This window comes from Myotis nattereri (genome assembly GCF_964212035.1).
Source record: "Myotis nattereri genome assembly, chromosome: 10".
Taxonomy (NCBI): Eukaryota; Metazoa; Chordata; class Mammalia; order Chiroptera; family Vespertilionidae; genus Myotis; species Myotis nattereri.
Window position 1 is genome coordinate 57,862,336 of NC_138085.1, and position 18,704 is coordinate 57,881,039.

The 18,704-nt window shown below is 43.0% G+C and overlaps 1 protein-coding gene across 1 annotated transcript in view; it reads left to right on the forward strand.

The window, feature by feature from the left end:
• Nucleotides 1-13,650: 13,650 nt before the first annotated feature.
• The window catches only part of LHCGR (luteinizing hormone/choriogonadotropin receptor), a gene marked incomplete at both ends in the record, with an annotated part of 59,924 nt that continues 54,870 nt past the window's right edge, over nucleotides 13,651-18,704 (forward strand). The window contains one exon of the mRNA XM_081100781.1: nucleotides 13,651-13,814. Within this exon, the coding sequence (XP_080956907.1) occupies nucleotides 13,651-13,814 (164 nt within the window). The remainder of the gene's footprint in view (nucleotides 13,815-18,704) is intronic.

Genomic DNA, 18,704 nt, shown 5'->3' on the forward strand with positions numbered 1-18,704 from the left:
TGTCAGAGCTGCAAAAAATACATTTTTGGTGTGCCATAGAATTTTAGTAATTAGTTTATGTGTGCCAGGATGTGGAAAAGGTTAAAATTGCTGCATTATACAGATATACCACATTCTGTTTTTCCATTCATTAGTTGATAGAGATCTGAGTTGTTAGATTTTAGCTATTATGAAAAGTGCTGCTGCGAACATTTATGTTCAAGTTGGTGCCCAACTCTTTAGGCATTTGAATCTCTCTCCTGGCTGTGCGCCTGGCCAGATGAACAGAGCTGCAATAGCAGGTCTCTCTTAGGCACCCCTAGCAATGCTTTTTCAAGGAGACTGGTTCACATTCCTTGCTGGTCTTCCTGCCACCAACTTCTTTCTAATTCTAGCTCTCCAAGTACTTGGACACCAGATTTATCTTTCTGGGCTTTGATCTTCATGGTATCGATTTCCTCACGCATTCCTACCTTCATCCAATCTCTATCCAACAGGAGTTGCCTTGCACATCTCTGCCATCTTATGCTACCTCTTCATTCACCCAAAAGAGATTACTGAAGTCCTGTTAAGTGCTTGGGCACAGTGATAGGCATTGAAAACATCAAGAAATGAATTTAAAAAGATCCCTGGCCTTGAGGAGCTCATATTCCAGATCTGAGTGCAGCAGGGGGAGATAGGATCGAAGAGAGTAAATAGACATGTTTGCAGGCAATAAAGAAGCAATGCAGTTATGCAAAAATGGCATATTTGCCCAGCCCTACCAATGATTCAACCAGCCTTTGCAGAGCCTTTTTCTCACTCCAGATGAAGTTTTTGATAAAATATTTTGGGCCCAAGATTTTCATGACTAAAATTATGAGAACTTTTTTTCCCCCACACATAGATTACTAAAAAAGGGTAAGCAAGCCCCATATGCCCCCAGCAGTGACTGAGGCTGGAGGGTGAGAGGCACTCTCAGATTGCCCTGGACAGCCACATCTGCACCCTGTTGGGATTATCGAAATTGCCATGACAATGACCCAAGGGCTCTTCCTTGGATAAATCCTGTAAACACTCAGCTGATTTCACCCAGACCCAACTGCATGCCCTTGAGGTTTGCATATTGTTTTAAAAAAAAGGGGGGGGACAAAAATGGTTGGGGGGTGGGTAAAGGCAGGAGAGAGAGCCAGAAGCAAGAGAGAAAAGGCAGTGAGGCTGCTCAACCTTGGAATAATTCTCATTCAAAGATGAGAAGAATTCATTTGACATCCTGACTTCATCTTCCTTTATAAATGCAGAGGTAGAGCTGCTCATAGCTCCAGGTCAAACTGCAAGTACCTCAAGATCTCAGAACTTTTCCTCACTACTGACCACAGGAGGGTGGCTCTGTGCAGAGGGAGGGAATATATAGAGGTTGATTCCCCAAGGCGTCTTATTTAGATGATCTATCTAGAATTTAGCCTCTGCTAGATTGTGATATCATTACATTTAGACTTCCGAGTCCTGGCTTCTACTTTCTCAACCCTCCCACTCCCACCCTGGGCCCTGATTCAAATTGAAGATCAATTCCCCTCATCATACAGATGGACATACTGAGGTCCAGAAAATATATCAGTCAGGGATATTGAAATGCCTCTCTCAAAAGGAGGTTGGATTAGATGACCCCTACCAACACAAAGGGTCTATGATTCTAAGACTTGTCCAAAGGAATCCAGCTATTTTGGAGCTTCGACCAGAACAAAGATTTGTCCACTGCCAGTCCAGAAGCCACTGGAGGATAAACCCCAGTTAGTCTTTGCTGAGGAATCCACTACCAATTTGGTTTTCAGCTCATATCTTAAACATCAGATAAGCACCATTATCTTGGGTAGAGGGCTAAAGAAGGAACAGAGCAAGAAGACATGCAGAACTCCCTTTATGCAACTTATATTTTTCTTAAACACTGAAAATACAATCACATTTTGCAAACTAAATTCTACTTTCAAATGAAAGACAACTGCCCTGTAATTGGGATTTTTGAATTCTTATAAAGGGGACAATCCTTTTAGTAAAGTGAATAACCACTTCTTAATGTGTTAATGTAGGATATTTAGATGTCTATTCTTGGTCTTCATTAAAGCTCTATCTAATTTCTTGTGGTCATTTTACAGACAGAAAAACCAAGCTTCAAAAGGGAGTTATATGCCAAGAACACAGTGAGACAAACTCCATACTATCATGACTCTCAAATCCCTCCCTTACCCACCCAGCCTCACAGCCTGGGTCTCTCAGGAACTTCATCTGGTCTCTTCACCTCCCCTTCATCAGAGCCCAGAGCTCGCAGCTGGCCATATCTTCAGATTTTTAAGCAAGGCTCTCAAACAGCCTTGTGCTGGATACTGGCATGGAAGAAGAGGACTGTGTATCACCGACACACAAAACCACTCTGAGTTCCCCTAATCCCCAAGCAATCCCCTCCCTGCCTGCTAGGTTTTATTGTTGAAGGGGAACATCGGCTCCTCTGACACTGACCTGGAAAAGTGCTGTGCATTTAGGAAGACAGAGAGAAAGGATAAGCAGAAAACATCTTTAAGCGCATTATCAGCCTGCTTGATTTCTGCAGGCTGCTCCAGTAGGCCTGACCCCCCATCTCTGGAGGAGGGACCCTTGAGACCAGAGGCTGGCAAAGCATGGGCTCCCTGGGAAGCAGTGAACTGCTAAGACAAACTGTTCCTTTTCTCGGAACAAGCAACCCTTCATCCTCACCGTTACTGGAACAAAAAGCATTAAATTATTTTTCTTCCTCCCATTGTCCTTTAACTTTACAGTCACTGAACTCCTACTGCTTATTGACTAAGCCACTCGTTTGCCAATTAAGCACAAGTACAGCTCTTAAACTGTTGTCAGATGCTGATGATTAGCTCTTGTAAGGTACCTAACTTCATCCTAGCTATTTGAGTCATCTCTCTCCAATGAGACTGTATGCTCTTGGAAGATTGAGGCAGAAGCCTATATGTCTTTGCTTTACCCACAGAGAGGCTTGCTGATGTTTGGGATAGAACTGACATTCGGTGCACTCATTAAGCTATGGATGAGAATTTTTAAGGGCTTATAACCATTATGAATCTAAGTCAACACACTGAGACATGCAAAACATCGATTTCTTTATTTTCATTAAATCAAATTAATTTCCGATTTGAGTTCTCATCTTCCTAGACTTGCAAGAATTTCTATCTCTGGTATTACTGAGGTATCCTTCCTCCTGAGGGTCTCTCCAGAATTCAGTTGGCTTCCACAGTACTCAAAAAATCAGGTCATGGTCACTGCTGACATCCTCATTGTCCCAGCCAATGATGAACCCTTAAAGTCAGATATCTCTGCTTCCATGCCCAGCCTGAAGAAAAGGAATTTTTGCCATTGGGAGCAAAGGAGCCTAATGACAGACTCCCTGGGTTCATTATTGGCCCTCCTCTGAAACCTTGCCACTGCTTTGAGTAAGGGGCTCCCATGTTGCTGAGCCCAAGTCCTTGCCAGGCTTTGTCCCTGCCTCTTCCCCAGTCCTGGTGTCTTGTTAAGAGTCTGAGGGTAATCGCTCTTGCTGCTCTCCATGGCATTCATCAGTCTCTTAAACAAGGTCGCCAAGACAAGTCAGGGCAGTCTCTTACTCAGAACACACTTAGGAAGTGGGGAGCAGTCCTTTCCACTTTTGGCCAATAGAGCAAAGAACAGAAAAGACCACATGTGGAGCTCTGGCTGGTGTGGCTCGGTTGGTTGGAGCATCAGCCCTTACACCAAGGGGTGGCAGATTCCATTCCCAGTCAGGGCATCTACTGATCGATTTTTCTCTCACACATTGATGTTTCTCTCTCTCTCTCTCTCTCTCTCTCTCTCTCTCTCTCTCTCTCTCTCTCCCTCCCTCCCTCCCTCCCTCCCTCCCTCCTCCCTCCCTCTCTCTAAAATTAATGTTTTTAAAAGGACCACATATGGAAATAAAAGTAGAAAGACTTGGTATATGATTAGGTTCTTTAGTTGTAAGCAACTGAAACTGACTCTAAAAAATATAGATAAAATAATAATAATAATTTATTAGAACAACAGGACATTGGGTAATGTCCTAGAACTTAAGAAAGATATAAAACAAGCAGTCCTGAAAAAGGACAAGAAAAATCAGTTCCAAGAATTTCAGTCAGAATCTCACAGATGAAAAAAGAATGACTCAGCTCTGGCCACTTCTGTCGACAAGTCATTCACTGAACACTGAACTCCCAGGGGAAAGTTTAACCCAGGTCCTGTGCTCATCACCTCTCAGGTAAGAGAGTTGAAGACCAAGGAGCACTTGGGTCAATAGCCTCACAAAACACCTTGAAGAGGGGACAGAGAGTTTCCTGAATAGCAAAGCAGAGTGCAGCTACCAAAGGAAGAGTATACTAGGGAGGCAAAATGACTAGTGCCAGCCCACAGAAGAGAGTCTTTCCAGGTAACAAGCTGCCTGGGGCACAGCATTGTGTGTGGAGGAAAGCAGAACAGCCTCACCAGTATCACGGACACCTAATACTTAAAATGTACTTGGAACATTTGCAGATGCGAAAACCAAGAGCTGGCCAAAGAAAAATCATACAGGCATTAGTATAAGAAAATGATCTCCCCAGAGCAGACTGGGTGAGAATAGAAAAGAATAGGCCACCTCCTGTAGGATCAGGATATTTAGAAACACTCAGAGAAGAAAATTACATATCAGACCAAAAAGAAGACTATTTTGCCCTAGCCAGTTTGGCTCAGCGGATAGAGTGTCGGACTGCGGACCGAAGGGTCCCGGGTTCGATTACGGTAAGGCAGCGGTTCTCAACCTGTGGGTCGCGACCCCTTTGGCAGTCCAACGATCCTTTCACAGGGGTCGCCTAAGACAATCCTGCATATCAGATATTTACATTACAATTCATAATAGTAGCAATATTACTGTTATGAAGTAACAACGAAAATAATTTTATGGTTGGGTCACAACATGAGGAACTATATTTAAAGGGCCAGAAGGTTGAGAACCACTGAGTTAAGGGCATGTACTTCAGTTGCAGGCTCCTCCCTGGCTGGGCCCTGGTCGGGGCACATGCAGGAGGCAACTAATCAATGTGTCTCTCTCACTTCGATGTTTACCTCTCTCTTCCACTCTCCCTAAAAATTAATGGAAAAATATCCTCGGGTGAGGATTAACAAAAAAAAAAGAAGAAGAAGAAGAAGAAGAAGAAGAAGAAGAAGAAGAAGAAGACTATTTTCTTAGGGGTAAAAATTATATCCATTTTTCTGGAAGAAGCAACTTGAGATTTATTCAAGAATTGTACTCCAAAAAACGTATCTCATTGTTGTATAAAACTATATCTAGGCTAGCTATATGTTAAGGTACAGATAATTCTCATAATTTTATGTGAGTTCAATTATTATCAACTAATTTTTTTATGATTTTCAAAAGTCCCTAAAGAATCCATCCTGTTGTTATTAAACATTGATACCTTGACTGGATATCATTCTGGGGAAGAATCGCAGACCTGTGAAGAAAGTAGAGAAAGCTTTGGGGAAGAGACCTTCATGAGCCACATAGGTGACACCAGCCCAAAGAAACCTAAGTTAGTCCATATCGCAGGCTCACCATTGCTGGCAGATTCACAGAGCCTTCAATCACGCCAACATTCTAATTGGAACCTAGTTAGTCTCAGAATGTAATGAAAGTCTATACAGAGACTTTCATTAGATCTTCAGATCTTCCCCCAACCCTGCCCACCCTCCACCAGCTAAGCCATGCCCTAAATCCTGACCCACAGAAACTGTGCAATAACAATTTTAGGCTGCCCAATTTGTGGTAATATTGTTATACAGCAATAGATAATTAAAGCAGGTAGCAATAAAAGTATATAATTTAGAAATGAAGCAAATGCCATAGCTGTGGATGGGGGAGGAGTATGAGAAAGTATTATATTTTTCAATATTCGGTGTTTCAAACCATCTGGATAATTTTAGCAGGGACATTACTTCAATGCAAAAAAAAAATTTTTAAGTAAAAACTTAGACTCATTATAGAACCCTTGAGGTGGGTGTTAGTACTTGAGAGTGTCTGAAACTGGGAGGGCCTGTCACAGTGGAGTCTGAGAGGAAGGAACGTGAAAGTCAGGACTGAGAAAGGCCAAATGCTGATATAAAGTGCAGAGGGTCAGAAGTGGCATCTTAAGTTGATAAAGAGCAGGGAAGAGTTGGAAACCAAGCCAATGATGGAACTGGTGAGAAGAGGGGTTATACGATGTTTATATCTGAGAGCCATGTAACTGCTCAGAAAACCAACTGGTGTCTGTGGCTTGCTTTATAGGTTAACAGGAACATGGCACATGACACATTGAGCTGACCTGGAGTTGCAGGATTGGGGCAGAAAATTAAATTTGGTTTTCTTCTCAAAGGAACATGCTTATTTGAACTAACAATGTAAAGATTACTTTGTACTCTAACTTTTTTATTGAAAATATCCAACTCTTCTATGTTTCTTAATTAGTCCAATTATTTTTAATTACTGTAATATTTCAGCAATTAAGTGAATTAATTTATTTAAATCACTAATATTGCTGAATATTTAGATTATTTCAAATATGTTATATGGACACTACTATAATGAACATCTTCATTCTCATGGCATTTTATTTATCCTGTTTGAATATTTTCTTTGGAAAATTCTAAGTTCTAGAATCAATGGATTGATACACATATGCCTGGATTGGGATAGGAATTACCATATTGCTTTCCAAAAGGCTTAAATCATTTTAAATGCATGGATGTGTTTGTTTTACAACTATTTCTCTACCATTTGGTGTTTGCTTTAAATGACTTTTCTTTTGGCTAATTTAGAAGAAGTAAAATCATACATCTGGTTTTCTTTAATTTTCATATCTTTATTTCAAGTTAGAATAAAGTTTCCTTTGTGTCTACCTCTGATGGGTCTTGTTTCCTGAGTGGATAGTCTATTCCCTTGATTTCACTGCATTCCCAAATTCTGTTATGGCTCGTCCTGTTCCTCCTCCTCCCTAACACAGGTAACCCACTCACCATGCTGTCCTGAGCCCACTTCTCTCCAGACAATTTCTCTCTGGTTTCATCTATCACTCTGGAGCAGTGTTTCACAGAGGGTGGACTGAAGTTCCTTTTCCAAATGCACATTTCCTGTCCTGAGCCAGAAGCAGAATCTCCCAGTAAGCCCCCTGAAATCTGCCTCTTAAGTAACTTCCCAAAGTGGTTGTACGAGATGACAACCATTAAGGTAGGATCCCCAAATTCATCTCTCCCATTTCAGTGTTTCCCTTGCTCTGCACCAGTGCAGTCCAGCTGCCTCCTGAATCTCTCCAGCCAGCTGTCACTACGAACTCCACAAACCCATGGCAGCACTCCTCATCTCCCAGCATGCCCAGTCACCCCCAGGCGCCCTCAGCACCACTGCGAATCAGCTCCCACTGCCTTCCCTTCTGCTGAAAATGGGAGCACCATTCTCTCAGTCTGTCATGCCCCATATTGTGCAATTCAGTAATGACTCCTATTCCTTGAAGGAGATTCCTCCTTTGAGAAAGGCCTTGCAGGCCCTAAGGTAATGACTGGCCTTTCTGTTTGTCTACATGTGACATGATGTGCAGAAAGCATAAATCAACATGACAGGTATTATCTACACCATCAGGCAGACATGTGGCGCTCTGAGCATCTCTAATGGAGCCACGTGCAAGCAAGAGGGTCTCACAAGGGGACTGAGAGCCTTACCCACTCCTGATCCAGGGACAGGATGAGAGCAGGAAGGTGAGAGAGCAGGCCACCTCTACACAAGGCAGCCAGGAGGAAAACAGAGGTTTTTTTCACTCTCCAGACCCTAATCTCTGTGTTCTGAATGCATCTGCGGGCAAGTCAAGTCTGCTCCTGTGCTGCTCTGAGGGGAAGAAGCTTCCTGCCCTCCCTCCCCTCAATCAAGGTGCATCCACCTCCTAAACTTCATGTACCCTAGGTCTTCACACCATCCCAGGACCCAGAAAAATTATTCTGAAAATAAATAAATCCAGTGAAGATATAATCAAATCAGTGTGCTATATTTTCATTTTTAAAAAGGAGCCTGGGGAGGGCAATGCTCACCCTAAAAGGATATACTGATAACACTGGGGTTCTCGACTAGACTGTCCACATCAAAGGCTAGAGGGAGAAGAAGAGGGATCCAGGCAACCTTCCTGATCACCAGCAAGTCCATGTATTAGTTGGCTATATCCATGCCAAGGTCAGCTCTGGCTTCCAGTTAGTGAAGGGGTTCTTTGCCACAAAAGTCCATTTTCTCAATCTATGTTCCCAAATCAGTATTCCCAATGTATGTCCCAGAGCAACATCAGTCCCCTGCATGTACTATGGCCCTCTTGAAGATTCAGAATGCATGTTACAAATTCTGAGAAAGTGTCCAGTAAAGAACTTTGTTTAACTTGAACCCAATTTGACCCAAATTTCTTGAGCTTTGACACCTTTTCCCTAAATACTGCCAATTAGCATGGGAGGCAACAGTAACCTGTGGTCCACACTTTGATTAATTTTACATCAGTTTTCTAAAACTCAAATCCTATTTCCTTTTTTATTTATTTCATCATATGAGAAAGTTTTCTCTTTCTTTGTGTTGGCTCTACCTAATATTTTAGTTTGAAAACTTGATTTCTAAACCAAGGCTGCAGTTTACTAGGAGTCCTTCCCTAAAATAGAAGGAATGCGTGGAGAGTTATTTAGCAAAATGCAGCTTCTCTAAAAAAAAAGAATAATGTGTTTCTATGACACTGCCTCTTTTTTCACTCATTCACATTCATTCATTTGTTCGTTCACTCAGTGGGCCAGTTTATTCCCAGAAGCACAGTGATAAATGCTACCAATCAAAGGGAAAAAGTGACAGAGATAAGAATAGAAAATCCCTATTTCTTTCCTAGTTGAGAAGGGACGGAGGATATAGGCAAGTCAAATAAAGGTCACAGCAAGGCTGGTAGGAGAGATTAGGAAGTTTAGTTGTAAGTGAGAGAGACTAAACTCCAATTAGCTTAAGGGAAAAGAGGTGTATTGGCTCATTACTTGGGAAATCCTCAGACTCTGTTTGCCCACATCTGTCTCTCATCTCTGTTTTTCTCTCTGTAGTTTTAATCACTGCCAGAGCAGGTAAGCTTTTTCATGAGACAAGGAGGACAACAGCCCCAATTCATTTATATCCTTCCAACAACAGGACCAAAATGGCAAGGCCCCTTCTCTAGCTCTTCTAGCAGTCTTGGAGAAGGACTCTCATGCCCCAGACCATCCTAAAGCCTCTATTCCCAGACCCATCCCTAGGGCTGGAGCCCATCAGCCTTCCTGTGAAGGCTCACAGGAACTCCAGGGCAGAGTTGGAGATGGCACAGCTGATCACATCTCTGATTTCACACCATATAGACAGTAAAACAGAAAGTGAAATTTCCAAGCAAGTCACAAGGAGGTTGCATGAAATGTCACAGTGTAACTTTCAGGGGTCATCTTTTTTGTTTGCTTTGTTTTATTTTGCTCCCAGTGGTAAAGTGAACAACTGACAGGATAACTGTATTTTTCTTTCTTTACACATTTTTTCCCTCCATGCCCTACTTTCCTTCTAAGGGAAAGGTAAAACCAGTGCTTTTAAGAGGGAAGAAATATCAGTTATGGTATTATATTAATATGGTATGTGTTCAAGAATCAGAAACTCTTACCTAATCTGCTTGAGGTTTTTTCATTACTTTGCCGACTTCCTCCAACTCTAGTATCTCAGTGTGACATCAAGTGCTATTGAGTTTTGATCTAGTGAGGCATAAGAAAAAATATGCTCTATGATCTTGTGAAATTGTTCATTCTCCCCCCACCCCCCCAAAAAATTAAAATGAGTAAACTGATTGCTACTTATAAGTAAAACAAAACCTCAGTATTATAATCAGTTGAACAATTTTACAAATATATTATTTGTATGCATGTGCTAACACATACCAGATTTCTTTAACAATGGGTCAAAATTCTTAAACTTTATTCAGAGTCCATAGTAAAGATTCTTGAGCTTTGTCTTCTCAAGGCAAATTTAATTCTAGAACTTCCATTTTAATGTTCCACAAATTGTGTTCTGGGAACCCCATGCATCAAAATTGCATGGGTGCTTGTTAGAACAGACTCCTGGGCTCCACTTCCTATCAACTGAATTCTAATCTCTTTGGGGAAAGAGTCCCAGGAATCTTTGTTTTTAAAGCTTCCAAAATGATATTTCTGCATCTTAAAATATAAGAAACCCGTTCTAAAATTTCAAAAAAATTTTATTAAGATTTCTGAGTTGTAGTGTCAGATATTCTTTCTCTTTTTTTTAATCCTCACCCAAGGATATTTTTTCCATTGATTTTTAGGGAGAGTGGGAAAGAGAGGGAAAAGACAGAGAAACATCGATGTGAGAGAAACACAACATTTGGTTGCCTCTTCATGAGCCCCGACCAGGCCCCAGGCCTGGGGAGGAGCCTGCAACCAAAGTACGTGCCCTTGACCAGATCGACCTGGGACCCTTTGGTCTGCAGGCTGACACTCTATCCACTGAGCCAAACCAGCTAGGGCACGTCAGATATTCTTTATCTCTTTAAGTTAGAATAAACTTCTTGTGAATTCCAAAAACTTCAGTTTGTCAGTAAAAAGTAATTAGCAATCCTTGTGGGTCATGCTCTTTTGAAGTTCTGTGACAAAAGTAACCATAAGTATAATTATATGACATAGGGATTCTTCAAATTTAAAAATATTCACTCCAAATAGGTCACATATTAATGAGAAGGATAGGTAAATTCCACTGTAATGGACTTTTGTGATTTTAACAATCAGTGTGATTTTGTTATAAGAAGTACACTACAAGAACCAATGTGATAAGTAAGATACAACAGAAATTAATCAGAGATATAAAAGTTTAATGAAAGCTCATTAGAATTAAAGTTTTCTTTCAACTGAACAACTTCACTTTTTTATAAAGGATTTAATTTCCAATCCAGTAGAAGCAATAAGAAGTCAATATACACAATACACCTCCTTCCAACAAAACAATAGGAGCTGCCCCCAAAGGCCTTGCATTGTAGAGCTAAAAGAGCCTTAAGGATTGTGAACTCCAACCCCTCCTCCTACAGATGAGGAAATCAAAGACTAAGTCACATGGTTGATGATGAAACAGAAAGGAAAATCAAGATGTTCTGACTGTTCTGTTCTTCTCTTAAGGGAGTTTAAGTAACTCCCAAGGATACCCAAGCATAGAATCAAATAGTTCTTCAGGGATAGGTGGGAGCAACATTCTTTTTATATACCAGACAGGCTATGGAGTAAAAAGAAAAGGCGCCATATAACATAAGTGGCATATAATAAATGCCACTCCGCCACCTTGAAGTATCCACCCCTTTTCTCCTGCAATTCAGGATACACGGTGGAAATGTTTGAAAAGCTCAGAGTTAACCCAGCTTCCCCACCAAAATCTGACAAAGCTAAAAGAGAGGAAATGTGACCCCGTTGAAAATAAATCAAGCAAGGTTGTTAAGCTTCTCTCAGCTGATTTATTGAGCATCTGCTATAGGTCTGCGCATGGGTTTCATTTAATCATTCTGTTACTCAACAATATATACTGAGTACCTACTAGGAGCTAGATACAGGGGCGGGCAAACTTTTTGACTGGAAGGCCACAATGGGTTCTTAAACTGGACCGGAGGGCCGGAACAAAAGCATGGATGGAGTGTTTGTGTGAACTAATATAAATTCAAAGTAAACTTCATTACATAAAAGGGTACGGTCTTTTTTTTTTTTAGTTTTATTCATTTCAAATGGGTGGCCCGCGGGCCGTAGTTTGCCCACGGCTGAAGCTATGACAAGCCCTAGCAATACTAAAATGAATGGACAGGAGGAAGCGAAATTAAAGCCATAATTACAGTGTTATATTACTGGCTATAGAATCAAGTGCTATGGCCACAACTACTCAGGCAGGTCGAATCAGAGAAGGCTTTACAGTGGAAGTGACATTGGGTTGAGTCGTGAGGGACAACTAGGAGTTTACCTAAATGGAATATGAAAAAGGAAGAGAAAATCATTCCAGGTCAGGGGAACAGCAAATATAGTTAGGTAAGCAGTTGGAGACAGGGATCCAGAACATAAAGACAATCATATAGACACACAAAGCTTTGTTTTTCATGCCATCTAGCACAATGCTGTCATCTAGCAAAGCCAAATTATTTTTTAAATTCACCTTCCTTGGGCAAGAGGCTCCAAGAGACTAGAGCAGCAGTGGGCAAACTACGGCCTGGGGATTCGGCCAGTTTGAAATGAATAAAACTATTGAAAAAAAAGACCCTACCCTTTTATGTAATGATGTTTACTTTGAATTTATATTAGTTCACACAAACACTCCATCCATGCTTTTGTTCTGGCCCTCCGGTCCAGTTTAAGAACCCATTGTGGCCCTGGAGTCAAAAAGTTTGCACACCCCTAGACTAGAGACTGGTGCCTGAGCCAGTCTGTCCATGAGAGGTAACTTCAACACAGAAAGAAGGGAATCTGTTTTCACTTCCTGTCTGTACAGTCTTGGATACCTTCCCAGCTCTCAAAGCCCACCTCTTCCAGAAAGACTTCTAGGATTTCCAGAGTTCTTGGAAGGAAGGTAGAAAAGTGTTTTAATGATGGGATTAAATAGGGGAAATCATGGATCCCCACGTCTACCATAACATTTTGTCTCCTTTCCAAGTCCTTGGTATGTAGATCATATAGTAATTTTTTTTTTTTTTTGCATGGGTGATAAATATGAGTTCAAACAGGTTTCTGCTGCTATGTGACTTTGGGAAAATCATGTAACCTCTCAGAACACTGTTTTTCTGATTGTAACACATGCTAGTTTACTGTGAAGCTTAGGCATGATGTGAAGGAAAGCACCTGTCACAGATCCAGCCTATACTGGGCCTCTAGTGGAGTAACTGCTGTATATTATTGGAGTAGTTTCATTCACTCAACAAATCTTTACCATGTAGAAGCCAGAAAGAATCCCTGGCACCTCACAATCTACAGAGGAGATTAGAACAGACTCAAATCGCTATTATATAAGGAGGAAAGCAGTTACTACCAAGAGAGTACTGAGCAGTACTGGGGAAGTTGGGAGGACAGAGATTAGTTTAGTGTGGAGGGAGATGGTGGGGAAGAAGGAGAAAGGATTTAGGGCTGAGAAGGAAGGAGAGGAGAAGCTTCTCAGCTGGGCACTTTCACCCCTGGGATGGGGTATGGTTTGTACCCCGAGTCTGGGGCTGTCCCCTCCCTGATGAAATAAAAGAAGTTAGGGGCAGTGACACAATTCACTCAACTTCACACTCCTGGTTACAGTGGAGCCAGGACAGGCATTCTGAACTCCCCACCCTTACCCAAGCATGCACCCTTCCCACAGCTACCCCAGAACTAAGGCTGTTTGCAGATGTAGCGGGAAAGCAGCAGTAAGGAAGTGATGGGGTACTGAACTCTGTCCCACGTCGAGGCACAACACAATTTCAGCGGCGGGAACGCCGTAGCGGGGGTAAGGGCGGGCGGAGCGGAGGAGGTGGGAGGACAGGCCAAGGGGCGGGGAGAGGGGCGCGGGCCACTCCAGGGCTATCAAGGACGCCCGCCCAGTCGCCAAGCCTGCACTCAGGTTCTCCTGCCATGGGGCAGGCGTCCCCAGCGCGGTGGCCGCTGCTGGCGCTGCTGTTGCTGCTGCCGCCCGCGCTGCCGCGGCCGCTGAGCGGGGCGCACTGCCCCGAGCCCTGCAGCTGCCCCCCCGACGGCGCCCTGCGCTGCCCTGGCCCGCGGGCCGGCCTCACCCGACTGTGAGTACGCGGCGTCCCCGACCTGCGACCCTCCCTCGCTCCCCACCACCTCGCCTCCCTACTCTTTGCCCGCCTTTACCTGGAACTTTGGAGGAAAATCTTTCACCTGGTCAAACCCACCAGCTTTTAGGGTGATGAGAAGCCAAACATTGGGGTCTGTCTTTACCACCCTGTCGCACCTCCAGCCCCTGGGAGCCCCGGCCCCTCTTTCTCCTGGTTGGGGCCGCAGCAGGGGTTGTGGAACTGCCCAGAAGCGACAGGGGAAGGCGTCGTTCCCTGTCTCCCTGTCGCTACTGGAAAGGGGCAGGGTGTGATGCTGCTCAAGCAGCAGCTGTCTCTGCCCCCGGAAATCTTGCGTGGTCTTTGGGCCTTGGGGCAGCCCGGTTGGTAGAACTTACTGTGACCTCTGGCTTCCTGTAGTCCCCTAGGAATGAGGTGTTCAGGCCCAATGGCCAGGGGTGACCTGGTCACCCAACCCGGACTGCTGGGAGCCGCCTCCCCCAGCCAGGGCACACCTACACCTTAGTGAGCATGCGAGCCCCTGCTCCACCCCTGTCCCAAACAAACGCATTTGAATCAAGGCCTCGTTAATCGGAGGCCCTGTGTCCCACCTGGGCCTGCCACCAACGCCTCCACCCTCACAGGGCTGGTTAAGGGAACTGTATACATCAGCAAGCAGGTGGAGGAAGGTGTGTGTTGAAATAATGGGGTGAGGAAGAGAAGGGGGTGAGTGCTGGTGTATCAGGGTGTCACCAGGTCTCCTTTCTTCAATTTAGAAAAAGGTACCCACATAATATGATTCTATTTATTTGAAATATCCAGAGCTCTGCCGGCGTGGCTGAGTGGTTGATCATCGACCAGTGAACCAGAAGGTCACCGTTCGATTGCTGGTCAGAGCACATGCCGGGGGTTGAGGCTCAATCCCCAATCGATGTGCAGGAGACAGCCAATCAATGATTCTCCCTCATCATTGATGTTTCTCTCTCTCTCTCTCTCTCTCTCTCTCTCTCTCTCTCTCTCTCTCTCTCTTCCTTCCTCTCTAAAATCAATAAAAATATATATTTTTTTAAAAAAATGAAAGAGCCAGATACACAGAAATAGATTAGAAGCTGCCAGGTTGGAGTAAGGGTCAGGTGACTGCTAAAGGGTGTGGCTTTTGGGGTAACAAAAACTACCTAAAATTAGATTGTGGTGATGGTTGGACAAGTCTATGACTATACTAAAAATTACTGCATTGTACACTATAAATATGTGAGTTTATGGTATATGAATTACATTTTGATAAACTTGCTACAAGAGATAAGGGATACTATAAAAGAATCCAAAAGGCACCAAAGTGGAGGTCTTGGTCATGTTCTAACAGCTGGAGGTGATAGAATTTCATGCTGGGGGAGAAAAGAGACCCCCCTTCCCAATTCCTTGGGCCCCAGCATTCTGTCAGATGCCCATTTCATTGAGGGGAATGCCCTCCCTCCTGAGGGGCCAGACTTCTCCCCCAGAAGAATGAGTGGCCTTCAGGGGATATTTGTGGTTGACAGATACAGTTTAAAGGTTGAGGGGTTTATATTAATTCTCATTAATTATTTTGTCAGTTCAATCCCCTAAAAGTGAGGACCATACTGATAGAATTTGTTTCAATCAATCAACAAATCTATGGAACCTGCCTTCAAAGTCACAGGCCTTGTCCTTCTCTGACAAGCCTCTCATCCTGCTCTTATGAATGATTGTGCCACGAACAGCCTCTCTCACTTGCCTGGTGCTCATCATACAGATTACAAGACACTTAGATCCAAAGAAACAGAATAACCAAGGCCCTGCAGCTATTGAGTAGCAAAGATACTTCATCTATTAATTATCTTTTTATATTTGTTTTCTTAGCAAGAAAATTACCCCTTCATTCATATATATATGACATTTTCCCTAGCTTCTCCAAAGTTGGCACTGAGTGGAGAACCCCTGGTGGGCGGCAGGAATGGGTGGACCAAGTCCCAGTTCCTTTCAGATTCAGCTTTTCACTGAAATCTCTCAATTCCTGCTGCCACACCCTTGGAGGCCTCAGGAGTGTACCCCTTCCCTGGAGAAGACAGAAAGGGAAAGACCAAAACAAAACAAAAATCCTCTTATTGCCCCACAGCACAGTTTAAAGACGCTGAGAACCCCTCTAAAAGATGTTAAGGGCTGACTAGATTTGGGGTTGAGTGTGAGACAAGGTAAGTCTGCTAGCACCCTAAAGCTGCCTAGTCTCATTCCCAAAAAAGGAGCTAGTTGTCCAGGCTCCGAAGTCCTTTGCCATCCCTGTGGGATTCTGGAGAACCCTTGACTTCCTCTCTTCACGCGCACTATTTTGGCATCACACCAGGAGCATCTTCTCCTAGACATTTAGACCCCTTAGGCCAGGGGTGGGAAACATCCAGAATCAGGCCGTATAAGGCCCTTGAAATCATTTGGTCTGGCCCTGCAAAGCAACTGCAGGTGGAAATCACAATTCAATAAATCTAGGAGCTTTTTTCATAGCAACATAAATTTATATTAAGTGAATTATATTAAGTGAATGATGTTATAAATATTCAAATGGCCCTTGGAAGAAAAAAGGTACCCCACCCTGCCTTGGGTCAACAGACATGCTGCCCCTCACAAGATCAGATTTCCTGAGGATCAGCAATCGAGAGATGACCTCATCTTCAGGTGAGAACCCGGTGGAGGTGGAGCTGATAAAGGCCCATACAGGATAACTTTTTCAGCAGGATATGGTGACTTCAACATCAATATGACAAAAGAGGTGCATAAAAATGAATAGGAGGGTAGATATATTAAGGCAATATTCCTCAAACTGTGGTCCCAGACTAGCAGCATGAGCATCACCTGGGAAATGTTGGAAATGCATACTCTCAGGCTCCAGCCCCAATCTACCGAATCAGAAACTCTGAGGGTGTGGTTTAGCAGTCCGTGCTTTAACAAACTCCCCGCGTGGTTCTGATGCAAGATATTGCTCTCTACAGAGGATATAACCTTCTGGAAAGCAAGAAGTCTGTTGTAAACTTCCTTGTGCCATATACTTCCCGTCTCCACACTTCCACCATCCCCCACACACATCCATACATCCATAATACCTATCGATTGCAAAAGGTAGCTGTGATCAAATTAAAACCCCAAACTCTGAGACATATGAAAAATAAACAGGATTGAGAAAGAAAAAAAAAGGTCATTTGGGGTTTTTTTTTTAAGATAAATAGGGGAAGGAATCCATGGAAAAGGACAGACAATGACAATGCAAGGGGTGGGGAGAATAATACTTGATGGAGTGGGATCTCAATGCGGGTGGGAGGATAGCATTAGTCTCAGGTCATAGGGGAAGGGTTAATCTTAGAAAGAACAGACAGACTTCTGAGTCCCAGGGCAAGAAGTCAGTTGGGTAAAGATATAATTCAACATTGAGGCAAAGGACAGGAAAAGTGTTTGAGTTCATGCTAAAATCCTCTTTTCTTAATGATGAATGAATGAAATGGTAAATGGTAATTATAAAATAGACAAATGCTATGGATAACAAGTTATCAGGAGTTTGTAAAAAGAAGGGCACTGAAATTATGAGCTAAGGCTTCCAGAAGAAGAGGGAGGTGGTCTTGCACTCAGTTATCCACAGGACTTGCTCAGCAGAGAGAAGAGGAGCAGTCTGGGTTCGGGGATGGAGAAGGCGGATACCCAGTGCCCCTTAGAATTCAGCAGCCCCTCAGCAACTGCTAGTTCACGTTTTAATTGTTTCAGGCCCTGGTAGTCCTGACTTTTAAGACCTCCAACTGAAGCTCACTGTTTGGTTTAAAAGTGGGGGGAGGGACTGTAATTGCTTATCATTGACAAGCCCATGCTTGCAAATCTTGAAAATGGCATTGTTCAATTGTTCCTATCTGTCCATCCCTTCCATATTTTATTTAAACTTAGATATTTAAAACCTAAAATGTGATATAAAAAAAAATAGCCTCCCACATTTTTACTAGTTTTAATTGAGGAATAAAAAAATATAATAGAAAAAAGATTTAAAAATTTTCCTTTCCTTATTAGTTCCAGACAAATGGAAGGGAGAGAGAGAAAAAAATCTCACCTTGCCTATGGTTATATAAAGATCTTTGTCTCTATGACAACAGAAAGGTTGATCTGCTTGATATAGAAATAGCTTCTGAAAAATCTGTTTGTAAGAAAATGCTAATAATAATTATGGCAATTTATTTTTTGCATGTTGTTCCAACTGAGCAAAGATTAAACTTTTAGACTTTATTATAAGACATGATCCAGAGACTTGGAAAGATAAAATGTGTTATATCCATGAGTCCAGTGTCCCAGCAAAATGTTAGTATCTTAACATCTTTCCTGAATGTGTTTCTCCTTCTTCCTCTTGCAGTGGAAATCAGGGTCCAGAACAGTGTTCAATGTTATAGAGGAATCTACAGGAGGAGGGTGTGGTCCCTGTCCTTTAGTAGCCCATAGTCTATGTGTAAATATGCTCAAGAGACTGATATTCATGGGGAAAGAGGTAACAAGGCTCTAAGGAAATTAGAGAATAGACCAATAACTGTGAACTGAAATTTCCAAAGGTTTCATGAGCCAAAGGTCATGAGGATGAATCTTGAAGGAGAAAAGGGAAGAATTGTCCAGGTGGAAGGACTATAACCATAATAAGTTATAGTAGACTAGAGCAGTGGTCTGCAAACTCATTAGTCAACAGAGCCAAATATCAACAGTACTTCTTCAAAATAGACTCGCCCAGGCCGAAAACCGACTTCTGTGCATGGGCCACAAAGTTTCAATCGCACTGTACGTGCGCCCACATGGTATTTTGTGGAAGAGCCACACTCAAGGGGCCAACGAGCTGCATGTGGCTCGCGAGCCACAGTTTGC